Source organism: Micrasema longulum, unplaced genomic scaffold, assembly GCF_059751315.1.
Source record: "Micrasema longulum isolate JH-2025_06_02 unplaced genomic scaffold, ASM5975131v1 h1tg001279l, whole genome shotgun sequence".
In the NCBI taxonomy this organism is placed as follows: Eukaryota; Metazoa; Arthropoda; class Insecta; order Trichoptera; family Brachycentridae; genus Micrasema; species Micrasema longulum.
In genome coordinates this window covers 72,151-87,801 of record NW_028278466.1, presented here as the reverse complement: position 1 = coordinate 87,801, position 15,651 = coordinate 72,151, and the positions used below count along the sequence as shown (strand labels likewise).

The following is a 15,651-nucleotide window of genomic DNA, read 5'->3' as shown; positions in this document are numbered from 1 at the left end:
TCTTCTTTTTTTAAATGATGAAGTTGTATTTTTTGTAATCTTGATTTTCACACCGGATTTGGAAAGTAAAATTTGTATAACTATGCTGGATTTTGGTAAAATAAATATTTATCCTTGCTACGTGAAGAACGAATGTCAATAACTCTGAATAAGAGAGAGTACAAAGATAGAACTCATAACAAGAAAGATGGAGACGCTGTTCTGTGGCCAGTGTTTGTGTAAAACAGATTAATCCAAGTCAATTATTTACAGTGATACACGCATGTAAAATGAGCAGGGTATTTATGATTGTTTTCATGTATTTTGCTATAACAGGACTACATTATGCGTTAATTTTTATAAATTATGGAAAAGGAACCATTAACTTTTTTTCAAATGTCTGTTTTCTTTGTATAAATGTTAGAATATTCCGTCTTTTACACGATATTGCATCACCACGTGTAAAGGAACTATTTTTCGGAGATTATTTTTTTTAAAATCCAACAACATTGTCGTCAATTTTTTGTTGTATAACCTACCCCGATTGTTATATTTTATTTTGCCTGGCTGATATATTTTTAATGGCAATAATACCAAAAGTTCGTTGTTGTGCTCAAGCGTTCATTTATATTTTCAACCAATCATAACGCTTTATTTGAAACGTTAATTTCTGATTCGGCGTCTCTGTGTTGTTTGAGCGTGAGGTCCGAATATTTTTTGTTTTTTTATAAATAATTACAATTTTGTTATAGTTGATTTAGTGTGTAGGTTTATATTTTTTCGGGCATAACATTAATGTTTCAATATTATTAAATTATTCCTCATATTTCATTAGAATTCGCTTTGTTTCCCTCACAAGTGCAAGGATTAACCTTCAATTACGATATTATCATTGTTTTCGTTTCAATTTCAATTGAATGTTAACTGAAACATAAACGTCTATCGATTTAGAGGTTTCTACCGTGTTTAGAACAACTTTACATTCCACTTAAAAGATTCCAAGTGACTCGTTAGTGGTTCAAATCGCTCATTGAAAATTCCCATCGAGACGTGCTATAAATTCCGCGAAATATTTAAGTCTATGTTATTTTTAATTTATCAATATCCTAATATTTGTTTTCTATTCTAGGATGAAGTCTTCAAAGGGAGAAAACGATAAAAGGTCGGGTCGTGCGACGAAAACGACAGTGTTAAGTGAAAGCCCGCCAAAATACCGAACGAGAACGTCTCCTTCTAGATCTCCGGCACGAGGCAGGAAACAGTCCCCTGGACCGCGCACTTCCCGCAGGTCTCCCGCTCGGAAATCTCCCACCAGAAAATCTCCCGGAAGGAAATCGCCGTCTAGAAAGTCTCCTTCCAGAAAATCTCCCGCCAGGAAATCTCCCGCCAGAAAATCTCCGTCGCGAAACTCGAAGGAGGCTGATGATAATTCGAAGTCACCTTCCAGGAGACCAGCTATCAAAAACGAAAACGTAAAGAACTCGGAAAAACTCACAAATGCCAGTGTTAAGCTCGAAATCACCCGTTTAGCGACCAAACCTCGTCCGAATAGCTCCGAGTACCTGGCAAAAAATGTTCAACTGGAACCAATTGATATTTTCAATGGTAAAGAGTTGCCTAACGCAGCTCTGGATGGACTCAGGGAAAGAAAATCGAAGGTTTCTGAAGACTGGAGCTCCAAAATTGCATCCCGTAGATCCACCCGTTTGAAGGAAGCTACCGATAATTATGAGTTGATGCGCTTAGCTCAAAGCACTAAATTGCCTAAGAGTGACCGTTTATTTGAAAACTTCTCCGACAGTGAAAGCTTTTCTGACGATGAATCCATCCCTAAGAAAGAGAAGTCCATCACCCGCAACCTCATCACACCCTTGAGGGAAATGAGCGTTCCTCGTGACAAGCGTGAGTTTGGAGGGTTAGTCGGTGTACTGTTCCAGATGGTATTCATGCCCCTCTTCGTGGTTGGGGTGAATCTTATTTGCAACAATTCTCGTTGTAGTTTCACATCCTGGCCCAAACTTCAACCTCTGGGCAAACTAGAAAATTGGATAAACTTAAAAAGCCTTCTCCTCTATTTTTCATTCGTTCTGCTGCAAGTATTGGTGTCTCTCATACCGTATTTTGGAAAGAAAGTGGTCTTGCCTGATAAAAAACCAAACTTTTATGCAAATGGAGCTTTTTCGCTTTTTGTTACCTCCTCTTTGATCATCGGACTCGAATATTTCAACATTCCAGTATTCTTTCTTATCTACACTCAGTATTTTACCTTAATGATAACTGCATCCATATATGGCTTGTCGATGGCTGTTGCATTGTTTGTTTTGAGTAGAAAAGTACCCAATGAAACTCGTAACTCTTTTGGAAACACCGGAATTGCTTTGTATGATTTCTGGATGGGCCGAGAAGTGAATCCATGTCTATTCAGGAAATTGCACGTGAAGTTAATATTTTTACGCACAGCTTTAATCGCAGCTGTAAGTATTCTTTGTCAATTAATCAACCTAACACAGATTTTTTCACCGTATATGAAATAATAAATTTCCAATTAACTCAATTTTAATATATTGTGATTTACCTTTTCAGCTTATGTTGAATGTCGTGACTCTGTACCATGGAATCAGCGTGAAGAATTTCCCCATAATTTCCTCTGAAACTCTTTCAGAATTGGAAACGTACAAACAGATTGTAAAATCCATAATTATCAGCCCTACCCTGCTAGTGTTCGTGTCCATTCAGATATTATACTTTATTCACGCCATTATTGGAGAAGCTAAAATGATTACTACGTTTGAATACCAATATGAAGGAACTGGTTTGATGGTATCCCTTGGGTACTCTCTTTACCCATTTACAACCCCGTCTATTACAAGATATATTCTGGAACATAATGTGGTTCTGCCCAGCACTGCCCTGGTTGCTGTTGTCGCATTATACCTGATCGGATTCTACATTTTCTTATCAAGTAATGCTCAGAAGAGTGCTTTCAGAGAAAATCCAATGGACCCCAAATTATCTCGTGAGTATTATTCTCAACTTGTATATTATTTGTAGCTCAACTCTCCATTATTTCTGGTAATAATTTTGTTTGATCAATTGGTGTTACATTGTTTGTACTCTGGTTAAGGTCATTGTTCATTTTCAAGGTTGTTGATTTCCATTCGATACTTTGATAATACAAAATATTATAATTACGTCAATAATATCTACATTGTCAAAACTTTACAGGAGTTAAAACAAAATGCTCCTCTTTGTTTAAATAAGAATTGGTGTTTGATTTTTTTTGTTGACAACTTAATAATTTTAATCACCAATGGAAAGTGTTATCCCTCACAATAAAAATAACCTCACTTGACATATTTCCGGCACAACGGTGATGAAAATTATTTAACAGGTAAAATTCTAAATTAAAACAAAATAAATAAGACAATTAGTGAAGTAAATACTTTCGTAGTAAGTCTTTTTCTGATGTATCAAAATATGTCATTTCATATTCTTTACGTTAAAATCCATGTTTTAATCATTTTTAAGAAAAGAAAATATTTTAAAATTAGAATATATTAGTTCTTTATGCCTAAAAATATGTTACTTACATGACCCATCAAATATTTTTCTATAAAAAGTAGATTTTCGCTTGTTTCTTTCCAATTCGATATCTAGTGGTACAGTATTATCATTATTTTAAAAATACAAAATAAATTAAAATAGAAACCCCCTAAATCGCGCGACCAACTTGTCTGAAAGTTTTTACTTTTTCACAGAGGTTGGTTAGGTAAATTACTAAATAATACAATGTGTCCCGAACTCAAGTGACTGGTCATTATCATTTGTTGGTCGGCGTGTATTACCTCCAATCTACAATTTTGACAAAAATAATATTTTCTGTAAAAAGTTGATTTACTGTACGCCAACAGACGATATGAAAATATTAATAAAAATATATAATAAATCACTTAAGTCATTTCTCTTACACTATTTTGAGAAATTGTAAGATTTTACTAAATCTCTATAAAGTAATTTAAAAAATCTAGAAAAAATTATTTTAATTTTTTATATTTTTTTAAAAATGGTTTTTTTTTTAATGTTAATGCCAATTTAATTACAAAAATGTCCTGTTAAGTATACTATAACAAGAGTGGCCAACTTGATCAGCCCGAGATCTACTTTTCACTGAACAGAGTCCGTGCGATCAACCAATCATTGAATCAGAGTTTTAAAATAAATTTTACCTTATATTATTATTTTTATTATGCATTCAATATGATTAAATAAATTAAACAAAAAAGGCAATTTTTGAAATTAGTTTATTGTGTGGAAAAAACACAGGGCTCAAAATAGTTCTGAGTAACGACTTAGTGTGAGCATCTTTCCCTAGGGTAGGGAAGTCAAGTTATTAGTTGAATATTGCCAACCTTATAGAATCCAACGTATGGGCATCTGTCATGCGAAAACGGTGCTTACTTTTCGTTTGTTTTAAGTATGAATATGCTGAACCAAAACACATTTGAGTGCAATTGTTAAGCACATTTTTCGAAATAAGGATATTCCTCGTTGGAACCAATGTCCAGAAATCTAAACCAGTATCTGACTTTGCTTTCAGCAATATATTGCAGCGCAAAGTAAGAATTTCATTTTCCTGCAAAATATGATATGTATGCAACATCTCTGCAACTTTATGGAACATATCGTAGTGTTCTTAATATCATTATTGAACGGATGGATACCTAACTGATAAATTTGATCAATCGCTTAATTTCTTGCGATCGAAAGGCCTGATATCCACGATCTACTGGTCGATCATAATCGGTTGACCCCCGCTGCTCTGTAATGCACTAGAACAATATTTTTATCTATCTTTCATAGATTCCAAGAAATACGACGCCAAACATGGCCATATGTTGTGTTGGTCTACTATTATAGATGCAGCGAGTTAACACCGGGCTGTCACGCCGCTCGCAAAACTCAATGCACCGGTCACAGTATATAGTTCTGGGCACAACACAGAGCCATGTTTGGTATTATATTTCTTGAAATTTATGAAAGATAGATAAAAATATTGTTCTTGTGCATTTCAGAATGTCTCCAATAAAATATTTACCGATAATAATAATATTTACTTAACAGGACGTTTTTCCAGTGAAATTGTTTTTATGTCATTTTTTACTGATGTCCACACGATTAAAACTTTTTACCGTTCAATTGTTAGCCCTCTCTTAGAATATGCACCCATGGTCTGATCTCCCTTTTACATGGGCCGAATAAATCACGTTGAATCAGTCTAACATTGTGTTCTCCGAAAAGTAGCGTGGATGTTTCGTATAGAGAGAGGTGACTATTCATATGCTGAATTTTAGTCAGTGTTAAATATTTTTATATTATTGTATTTCCAAAAATGGTTAACTAATATTGACTATATTCTGCATATTTAATGGAATAATTGTAACTATGGTCTTAATGCACCGATGTTTTGTTTTTGTCATATTGTAAACTTAAGACAGGATCCGAACTTTTTTAGATTGTCATCTTTTCCTTTTTAACTTGGATTTAAACGAGCCCTAAATAAATAGTCCAGATCTTTTCTTGATGTCTTTGAATTTTTTATGTACAATTGAATGTTCTGTTGGTTTTTTATTTTTGTTGAAAGAATTCTAAAAATGAAATGTCGGTTTTTTAGGCATATTGCGTTATATAATACCATCGGATTCTTCAGAAATTTTTCAGCATTTTGTGTAAACACACTATTTTAAAAAAAAATCCTGGACAAACAAATGTTCAATGCATCTACTAACACTAGAATTAGGCTTATAAACTAAAATTCCTATTTTTCCGAGCCCATTTTTTTTTTTTTTATATTAATAAGAAAGAAATATTTGCGTTCTTATGATTTACCCAAATATTTAATTTTGAGGGCCATTTTCAACGAGTTGTAAATAACTCACTATTAGAAAATGGAATCAAGTTGGGGTAGAGTGGGATTCGAACCACAGACCTTTGGTCCGTGAGTCCGAGACACTAGCCACAAAACCACAACCCGATCTTTACAGATAAATATAAGCCGTTTTACTATTTTTATGCTTTCTTTTGAGACGAGATTTGAGATTATTTGTATAACGAATACAATGAATGTTAAACAGATCTGGATTCACTCCCGACCTTCCAAGGCAAGAGGCTCCTGATCAGTGGATGGTGGGGCGCAGTGCGGCATCCCAACTACCTGGGAGACATCCTGCTCCACCTCAGCTGGGCAGCCGGCGCCCTCACCGCTCCACCGGTCCTCTTCATTCTCGCCACCGTCCTGTTCCTCATGCACCGAGCCACTCGCGACGCCCAGCGCTGCCGCAGGAAGTATGGCACAGCTTGGGACAGATACTGCCAAAGAGTGCCCTACAAAGTTTTTCCTAAAGTATTTTAAATCAACTGACTCATTACAGTAATGCATGTATTTTATCATCCCCACGTAAATATTCATCCTACCAATTCTCTAAAGTACATTCCGGAGGCTGGACTACGAGCCCACTGCGTGATATTACGTGATTGACTTATTTCACACCGTGGATAAAATCCACATGGTGTGATAAAATAGCATGGGGTGGATAGATATTTATTGTATTGCACATTTTTATTTTTTTATTATATTGTTTTATTTTATGCCAGGCAAATGCAATAACCATTACACCATGAGGCCGACTAATCTCGAGTTGATTTCTTTTTGCATGATTTATACCTGAGCCTTATCACTGAATAAATTTTAAATAAATACTAAAGAATATAATAAATGTCAATCCACCCTAATTTTACCATGTCCTGTGGATTTGGACGATACGTGGGCCATTCTCTGTCAGATATCACACAGTTAGTTTGTTTATTTGGAAATTCTAGTAATAATAAACAGACCACAGCTTTTGAAGTATTGATGGATTTTTTTAATTAATTGATTCTGACACGTATTTATTGATGTGGTGTACAATTTGTAAAACTATTTTGTATTAATAAATAATAATGTATTCGTTTTGGTTCCATTTATCTTCTTGGTATTTTTGTAACTATTTATATTTTGGTATTTTTGTAACCACTTCGCTTTCTAGATTAATAATGCCTTGAGACGATGAAATGAATTTCACAAAAATATAAATGGAATAAATAATGTGTTTTTATTTATTAATATAGATTCTAATACGTGTTAGGTGGAGAAGCTCAATTGATAATTGGAAGAGATTTATACATTTACGGATTGATTATTATACTATAAATACATACAACTTAATTAGTTTAATACTTTTTCATCACTTGGAGAGTATTTAACCCTGTTAATCTAAAAAAAAAACTCCTAGCATAATTCAATAGTTTTAAATAAATGTTTTTATAAACATATTTTTAAACTGCGCCACATACATTATTTTCGTATAAAATAAGACTTAAATATTTTTAAAGAGTTTATGTATTTGAAGGTAATGTTATTTTTAATAAACAAATGTTTTGCAATAATTCTCAAATTTATAATCAGTGTTACTGTCACTCATCAAATTTTGTACATAATTTACATTATAGTTTTGCAATTTGGTATTAGTGTATTCTATTTTAATGTATTTTAAACAAACTTACGTCTTAGTATTTTTGTGTGAATAAATTTATGAGTTAGATAATTGAAAATATGTATCAATTTTTGTGGAACAAAAAAAACATTCATAATAAACTTTCAGTTTAAAAAAGAAAACCCCTCAAATCTCAATGCTGTGAAAGTCCATCAACATTTTTCTTCCAATATTAAAAAATACCATAGAGTTTATTCACATTCAATTAAATATTTTTTTTATCAATATTTTCAAATGAAATACATGAACACTTTGGATTAAGGAATTACTTTAACAGTTAAAATTTTGTTTTTAAGCCTTGGTAATGGATATAATTCATTGATAAAAAGCATATATTGTATTCACATCACATCCTTTTTTATTTAATTACAATCCTTGAAATTATATTGAAGTGTATAATTTATTATTATGTACTCTTATTTTATTAATTCTTTTTTGGAGATGTAGCAATTCCGTTATGTTTAAAATTTGAACTAATAATTTACAGGGATTAATTTGTAGCTATTGAAATTCTTTAAATTTTTACATTGAAGTTATTAATGTGTCTGCTACATATATATATATATCTCGGGAGGATATAACCAGGACTAATAAAGCATGTGATCTCGATTTGACTGGAATGTATTTTCTTCTAATATTTATTTATCATAATGCCTCTTTGCCATTAAAAATGTGTCATATTGATGTATTTTGCTGTTTGCAATTTGTGATGCATATTATTCAATTATTAGTGTGTGGTAAATTCTGAAATTGAGTAGTGGTTTTAAGCATTGATTTTTAAATTGCCAATATTTATTTGGACTATTTTAATTTAGTTGTAAACATATTTTCAAGTAATTTAGTACAAAATGTTATTTCATAAATAATTTTATCTAAAAAATAGTAATTTTATTGTGAAATGAATTTAATTGTAAAATGGACATTAATTATTTGTATGTATGCAGAAATATAGTTTCCCTAAAATCTAAGTAAAATAAGTTAATATCTCTACTTTCTTCTTACAGTTTTGTTTTTACCTTAGTGTATAACAATGAAATCTCATTTTTTATAAGAAAAAAAATATGCAATGACCAAAAAACCTGTATTTTTGGTCATTGTAATTTACCTGTATTGTACCCATTATTTTAAAAATTGAACCCTTTATGCACTTGTATAAAAATATTAAAAAATTCTTTGATATAAATTGGATAACATTTAAAAATTCAATTTTGTGAACCCTACCTATTGGAATATTTTGTAGTTTTAACAAAAGTAGAGTCAAACGCTTATTATTAGGCTAAGAAGGTTGAATGTACCTTCAAATCTAAAATCAAAATGACATCCATAAATATTGTATATTTTATTCATAATTTGTTTAAAGAAATAGGTTCATAAAATAAACAAAAAAAGTTATAGCAATACATCTGTTATATATATTTCAATACTATGTAACCGGCAGAGCAATCGCTGAGGCATTTTGAGGAATTTGTTAATTCGGCAAATTAATTATTAAGTTTTATGTATCCATATCCTTACAAATATAAAAATTTTGATTTGACCAAATTAATAAATCTGCCAAATGTTATTCATAATTACTCCTCTGAAAATCTATGCAAGCTCAAATTCTAATTTTTAGTTTTTTTATAGAATTAAGGTTAGTTTAGGTTTTTTTTTTTAAGAATAAAACTGGTAAGTGCACATATTGGTTGATAAATAATTTACGTATTAACTTTAGGTTTCGACCTAGTAAGTAATGACTTATTTACCCTATACCAAATATGAATTCCGTGATTAGAAAAAATTTACACTTTTAATTTAAGTTTTGCTGACATTTTACAAAATTGTATAACTTCTAAAAATTAAATTTTCAACCTATCATTTGTAGTCGCTTCATTCCATTACATGTAAATTATTTATTTTGTCTATGAAATATTTACTCAATATCAGTATTTTCATTCTTTGCTGCAGTTTTGAAAAAAACCTTTTTTAACATTAGACATACATTGTAATTAATGTAGTACAAATATTTTATTTGATTCGTATAATATTTTAGCATTAGTTTTATGTTTCATTAAATTAAAATTTAATTTTTTACAATAAAATTGCATTTTTATTTTTAATAACATAATATAATAATGTTCTTAGTTGTCTCTTATTATATAGTGGACGATTAGGCAAATGCCATTGCAAAGTTTTCTGCTTGCGCCCAGCTACTGAGAATATCCTTCGCTTTTGAGGTCATCACATTATTAGAAAAAGTGGCAGTTTAGGCATTTACAGTGCTTATCACTCCACATTCCCAAATAATTCCTTTACATTGCTTGAGATATGTGTCAGATAAATCCTTCACCTTTTTTAGATATAATCCTAAGCGTTCTTGTGGAAAAAAAAGAGGTAAAGGAATCTGGCTTTGCTTGCATTCAAAAACCCCATTTAGAATTTATTAACTGGTAGAGTTTAAAATGCAAAAAAAAAAAAAATTGTTTGATGAGAGAATAGCTATTGCTTAATTTGTTTGTCACTACATATGCTGTCTTTATCTCACTTTGCAAACCTGCTTCACTGGGTATTTTTTGGTTGTAGTAAACTACTATTCCAATTTTTTTCTTATAAATAGCCAAATAAAATATATAATTGGTGAGCACAGAAGTTTTAAGGGGGCATTACTGCACTGAGATACTTATAAGAACTGTTGAAAATCAGTCTGCCCCCTTGAGCAATACTCGTATGAAGAAAAATTATCAAACTCGTGTGTTCTATTAGTAAACATCTTGGGGTGATATTCCAAACGCTTTCGCGGCTGTAGAAAACACTTTTATCTAGCGTATTTTGTATGTCAATACACATGGTGATAAAGGTGTTTTCTGCGGCCGCGAGAGCCGTGCAGAATAGCACCGCTGGTCATTATTCATCACACTACAGCAAGCACAAGCAACTGCGTCTGTCAAGTTAAAAAAAATAATTAATTTGAAATATGTGAAGTTTTTTTTAAAGGTTCTTTCCAAATTTCTTCCAACCAAGTGTACCTTATATAAACTTTAATTGTAATGCATACAGGTCTACATATATTGACAAATAAGTATTATTATTAATTTACACAAGTTTATTGTTGTGGCGGCGTGGTACCGAGAAGGGACGCTTATCTAATAAATAAAAAAACGGCTCTAAAACAAGATTGGGAACATTTGGTAATCTTGTGTGTGGCTTCCTTTATGCAAGGTTTTTATTTTTTTTACAACTTGTAACACTAATTTACGTCACACACCAACACAGCTTAACTTTCACTTTTATCTCAGCTTTCATTTGAATTGATTGTCAACATAACCTTTGTAGTCGACTTCAATTAATTCATTATTTATAATTCAGATTCGTTTGTTGTACGGTGTACTTGTTTGAAAGTATGGCTCGAAGAAATTTTTTGGTAAGTAACGTTTTAAACAAACATTTTTAAAAGTAAATCTCGGGAATTAAATAATACTTTAATTTATTGATAATATTCAATCAATTACGTCAGCTAGTTTATATTTAAATAAATTATTATTCTGTTGAAGGAAAAACTTTGGTCTATGTGCTATCTATCTTCTGGTGGTTTGATGTTTTACAGTGGTATAAGCATATACAAAAATAATGAAAGATTTTATGACAATATTCTTATGCCACTTTCTCAATATCTCAGTCCCGAAACTTCCCATAGTTTAGCATTGACTTTAGCTAAGTACCAATTATTTCCCAGGAGTAAATTCTTGGATCCACCAATACTGGTATGTATAAAATTATTTTACTTGCTAGTAAATTGTATTAATTTAACATGGTATGGTATGGTGTGGTGAAAGTTATTTAATTTACCTGTAATTATGATAATGTCAAATGAACAGAAAATATGCTCACAATCATAATGAAAGTTGTAAACTAAAGGAGCTTATTACAAATGTAATTTTTCAACACTTTGAAGGTGCTCATTTACTCAATAAATAATTCTATAATCTGTTCAAACTTTAGAGTAATAACCTAATAGAGTCGCCTATATGGAGAAAAACCATTCTAAGATTATTGACCACTAACTTAGCCAAAGATTACAGCAATACAACGGGCAGTAGGTACTTGCATTGAGAATTGTGAGCCCAAACTGAAACCATCCATTACACATTTGTTGTTAAACTATTATCTAAACAAAAACTAAACTAAAAATTTGGAACGCTTTTGTTCTATGCAATAGAGCTTAAGGGCTTCTCTAGAGAAATCTTACTCTGAGGTTCAAACAGATTACTTAAGTAAACTTGTAAGTTGCATTTGCAACTTCCTACCTCACTTTTATTAAATTGCTAAAAAAAACTTGAGTATGAAAAAAATATGCCGAAATTTAATTCAGTCACATCAGTTTGTTTCATCAATTTTGAATAAAGGTGCCTTCTCTAATTTTGATTTCTAGCATTGATATGTTAATTGTGTGTTTACTGCTGTGCAGATAGTTTTTATCTTACTTTTCATCTTAAAAAATACTATTTTACAGAAAACTGTATTCCTTGGAAAACAATTAAGTAATCCAATTGGTATAGCTGCAGGATTTGACAAACAAGGAGAAGCTATAAATGGATTAACAAAAATGGGATTTGGATTTGTCGAAATCGGTTCTGTTACCCCAGAACCTCAGCCAGGAAATCCAAAACCTAGAGTATTTAGACTCTTAGAAGACAAAGCTATTATTAACAGATATGGATTCAACAGCGATGGACATTCTAAAGTATATGGAAGATTGAGTGAAATTGTTAAAAGCAATGGGACTATGCTTGGAGTAAATTTGGGAAAAAATAAAGAATCTGATGATCCCATTAATGATTATGTTTTGGGTATAAACACATTTGGACAACTGGCAGACTATGTTGTTATAAATGTTAGCAGGTGTGTTCATAAATACATTGCATTGTAATTTCTAACACGTTTTGTTTTAGACGTGAGTACATTTTATAACAATACAAATTAAATTAAATTAAATAATATGCGTGTACAATATAGTTAAATTTCACTCTGCATAAATATTTAAATAATCGGGTCGTGGTCCCGAGGTAGTATTGTGGACTCACGAACCAAAGGTCCCAGGTTCAAATCCCACTCTACCACAATTTGATTTCCATTGTTCTAGCACAAGTTATTTACGACTTTTAGGAAATGGTCTGAAAATTGAAATATTTGAGTAAATAATAAGAACTCTAATATTTCAAAAAAAGAGAAATTCTCTATTTAGGAGAGGAGAGCTTATTTAAAAACATTAAAAAGTACAGTATTTTGAGTTCGTCCAAATATTTGTAAGCAAAATATTGGATTTCCTATGGAGTTATTAAGATTAACAAATAACAGAGACGGAGAACATTTAACGGAAGGATATATGAATGCCTAAGCATTTACAGGTCTTATGACCTGTCATTGGCTGGTTTAAATGGTCACTATATTACACACTGTAAAGTGGCCACTTAAACCAGTCAATGACATGTCATAAGCCCTGTGAATATCTAGACTTCCATATTTCCCTCTCTGTTGTTAACATTAATAACTAGTTTTTAAATAAGTGCAAAAGTAAAAAAATATATAAATTTTTATACACCTTCCACTCGTTTGCATAAAAAGAAATTAATTAAGATTTTTGAGACATATTTTTTTATAGCTCGTTTAAATTTATTAAGGTATAATAATTATTAACAAAGGTTTTTATCTTTTTTTATTGTGTTATATATTATGGCAATGAGGGGTTAACGGCCGAGAATTGATGACACAAACTTGCCAAATCATTTTACCTGAAATCAGAAACGTCAACCTTAGAGCTTGTCTAGAAGGGACGAATTCGCCGTGAAACGTTTAGCGCGAATTCATTAGCGCGTTAGTGAGATACTTGGTGCCAATACATTGCGTCCACAACCATCGCGCAATTTCTAAATACGCGCGTAAATCGCGTGCACTTCGCCAGACCCTCGACTCGCGCTTGATTCGCGATTGCGTATTACGCATGAGAAAATCGCAGCAAATTTGCCCTTTCTGGACAAGCTTTTAGAATGCAACTTAGAATATTTTTTCCTTTAGACAGTAGATTTTACTGTGTAAAAATACATTGGTACACAAAATCAAATCTTCATAAATATTATGTGTGTTAAATAAAATACTTTGTTACCTGTGCTGATATTATAATTTAAATTTTGAAATTATATTTCTTAATTTGAAATAATGTCTTCCGTTCTATGCAAGTTTATTTATTATAGTGTGATTTTTCAATCTTCTATCAATTTGACTGAATTTCAATATTTTCAGTCCCAACACCCCAGGCTTAAGAGGTTTACAAGAGAAAAATCAACTGAAGAAATTACTTTCCACACTTGTATCAACCAAAAATTCTTTTACCGAGAAAAAGCCATTACTACTAGTGAAATTAGCTCCAGACCTCACAGCTAAGGAACGAGTAGAGATTGCTGAAATACTGAATAAAAAAGAGTGCAAAGTTGATGGCCTTATTATCTCCAACACAACAGTACAGAGACCTAATTTACAAAGTAAAACACACGCTAATGAAATTGGAGGCTTGAGTGGACAGCCTCTGAAGGATATGTCCACGGATTTGATAAGGGATATGTTCAAACTGACCAAGGGTAAATAATATTTTTTCATGTCCAAATATTTGTAAGTAAGAACTGGATATTAATCCTCTTAAGATATTAATGTAGCTAGATTTATTTAACTAATTTTCATACCATTTATTTCAAAAATAAATCAGAAACTATAAATGATGCATAATATATGGGGTTGTGAGGTGGTGTTCTTTTTTTTAAAATTTAGGTAATATTTATTTATGCAATTAATTTTAATTATATTAAAGAAATTGCTCTATCGGCATAACCATTGGCAGGTTGGTTCTGCATTGTAGTAAATGTTACAACCTAAATTTTTAATATCTAAAACATTTTCAATTTTGTGGTACGACATTTTATGCAGAAATTTATCTAAATTATTCATGTGACCACTCCCTCCTTTCGCGTAATGATTGGTAAGTCTAGTATTCCTAACAAAAAGTTGGCTATTCTTTTTAAAGCAATCTAATTGACATTCATTATTTTTTCAGGAAGCATTCCAATAATTGGAGTTGGGGGAGTGTTTACAGGTAAAGATGCCTATGAGAAAATTTTAGCAGGAGCGAGTGTGGTACAAATCTATTCTGCCTTTATCTTTAAAGGTCCACCTGTTATTAGCAAAATCAAAAGTGAACTCTCTGAACATTTAAAACAAAATGGGTATAAAAATGTCAATGATGCAGTTGGAAAAGAGCATGTTAAATAATTTTCTTTTTAAAAAAAGAAAGTTGTTCAATCTTACCACTAGTGCTTATAAATCATAAAAATTATTATCTATTTATTCAATTTACTGCAGTATTTTTATATTGACACAAAGACTGATGATGATTTTACAATAAAATCCGATGTAAAACTATGTATAGGTATCATACAAGTAAAATAAAACTTTTTTTAATTTATTTCAACTAATTTTAGAAAATTTTGTTGTAAATTATGAGTTTTGAACCAGCGTTTTCCAACCGGTGGTCCGCAGACTGTTACTGGTCCGTTGAGATTTTCTGCCAGTTCACAGAAATACTTGTCACCCATTTTAAAATTCCTCTACTAAAGAAAGCGTCATTTGCTATTTCTTTACCTTTTATAATATAATATTAAAAACAAAATATCACATAAATAAAAGTTTTTATACCTGCGTTACCGGCATGCAAAATTTTTCTCCTACTTTCACCAGTCCACAGGCTTAAAAAGGTTGGGATACGCTGTTTTAAACGGTAAGATCTCTTTTTTAATCTACCACTGCCATGACTCGATTTGTATGTTAAATCTCTACCTACTCTATACAGTTTAAGATAAAGATTGCACAAAAATTAAAATAGGTATTTGCAATAATCTAATTTCTTTAAATTTAAAAAACAATCTGCAAAAATATTAAGATTTTATTTTCAGAATCATATTTACAAAACACAAAAAAATGTGCATTTATATTATTTTGTTACGTTTTTAAAACAATTTATTTTTAAAAATATATAAATTTAAAGATGTCTAAAATATTT

At 31.2% G+C, this 15,651-nt stretch overlaps 2 protein-coding genes across 3 annotated transcripts; both read left to right on the top strand.

Annotated features, from left to right (window-relative positions):
- Positions 1 to 604: 604 nt before the first annotated feature.
- Positions 605 to 7,300, top strand: LBR (lamin B receptor). The gene is made up of 4 exons (XM_088234754.1): positions 605 to 683; positions 1,109 to 2,453; positions 2,563 to 2,995; positions 6,111 to 7,300. The coding sequence occupies exons 2-4, from the start codon at positions 1,110 to 1,112 to the stop codon at positions 6,386 to 6,388; spliced, it is 2,055 nt and encodes a 684-aa protein (XP_088090880.1). The 5' UTR covers positions 605 to 683; position 1,109; the 3' UTR covers positions 6,389 to 7,300.
- A 3,488-nt stretch (positions 7,301 to 10,788) lies between these two features.
- On the top strand, positions 10,789 to 15,261 carry Dhod (dihydroorotate dehydrogenase 2). 2 transcript variants are annotated; one of them, XM_088234755.1, is made up of 5 exons: positions 10,789 to 10,968; positions 11,099 to 11,308; positions 12,058 to 12,446; positions 13,845 to 14,179; positions 14,650 to 15,261. In XM_088234755.1, exons 1-5 carry the CDS (start codon positions 10,948 to 10,950, stop codon positions 14,862 to 14,864), a joined length of 1,170 nt encoding a protein of 389 aa, XP_088090881.1. In that variant the 5' UTR covers positions 10,789 to 10,947; the 3' UTR covers positions 14,865 to 15,261. The 2 variants fall into 2 exon arrangements, with proteins under 2 accessions (XP_088090881.1, XP_088090882.1); XM_088234756.1 differs by lacking the exon at positions 14,650 to 15,261 and having other exon boundaries at positions 10,844 to 10,968; positions 12,058 to 12,498; positions 13,845 to 13,883.
- The last annotated feature ends 390 nt before the right edge of the window (positions 15,262 to 15,651 follow it).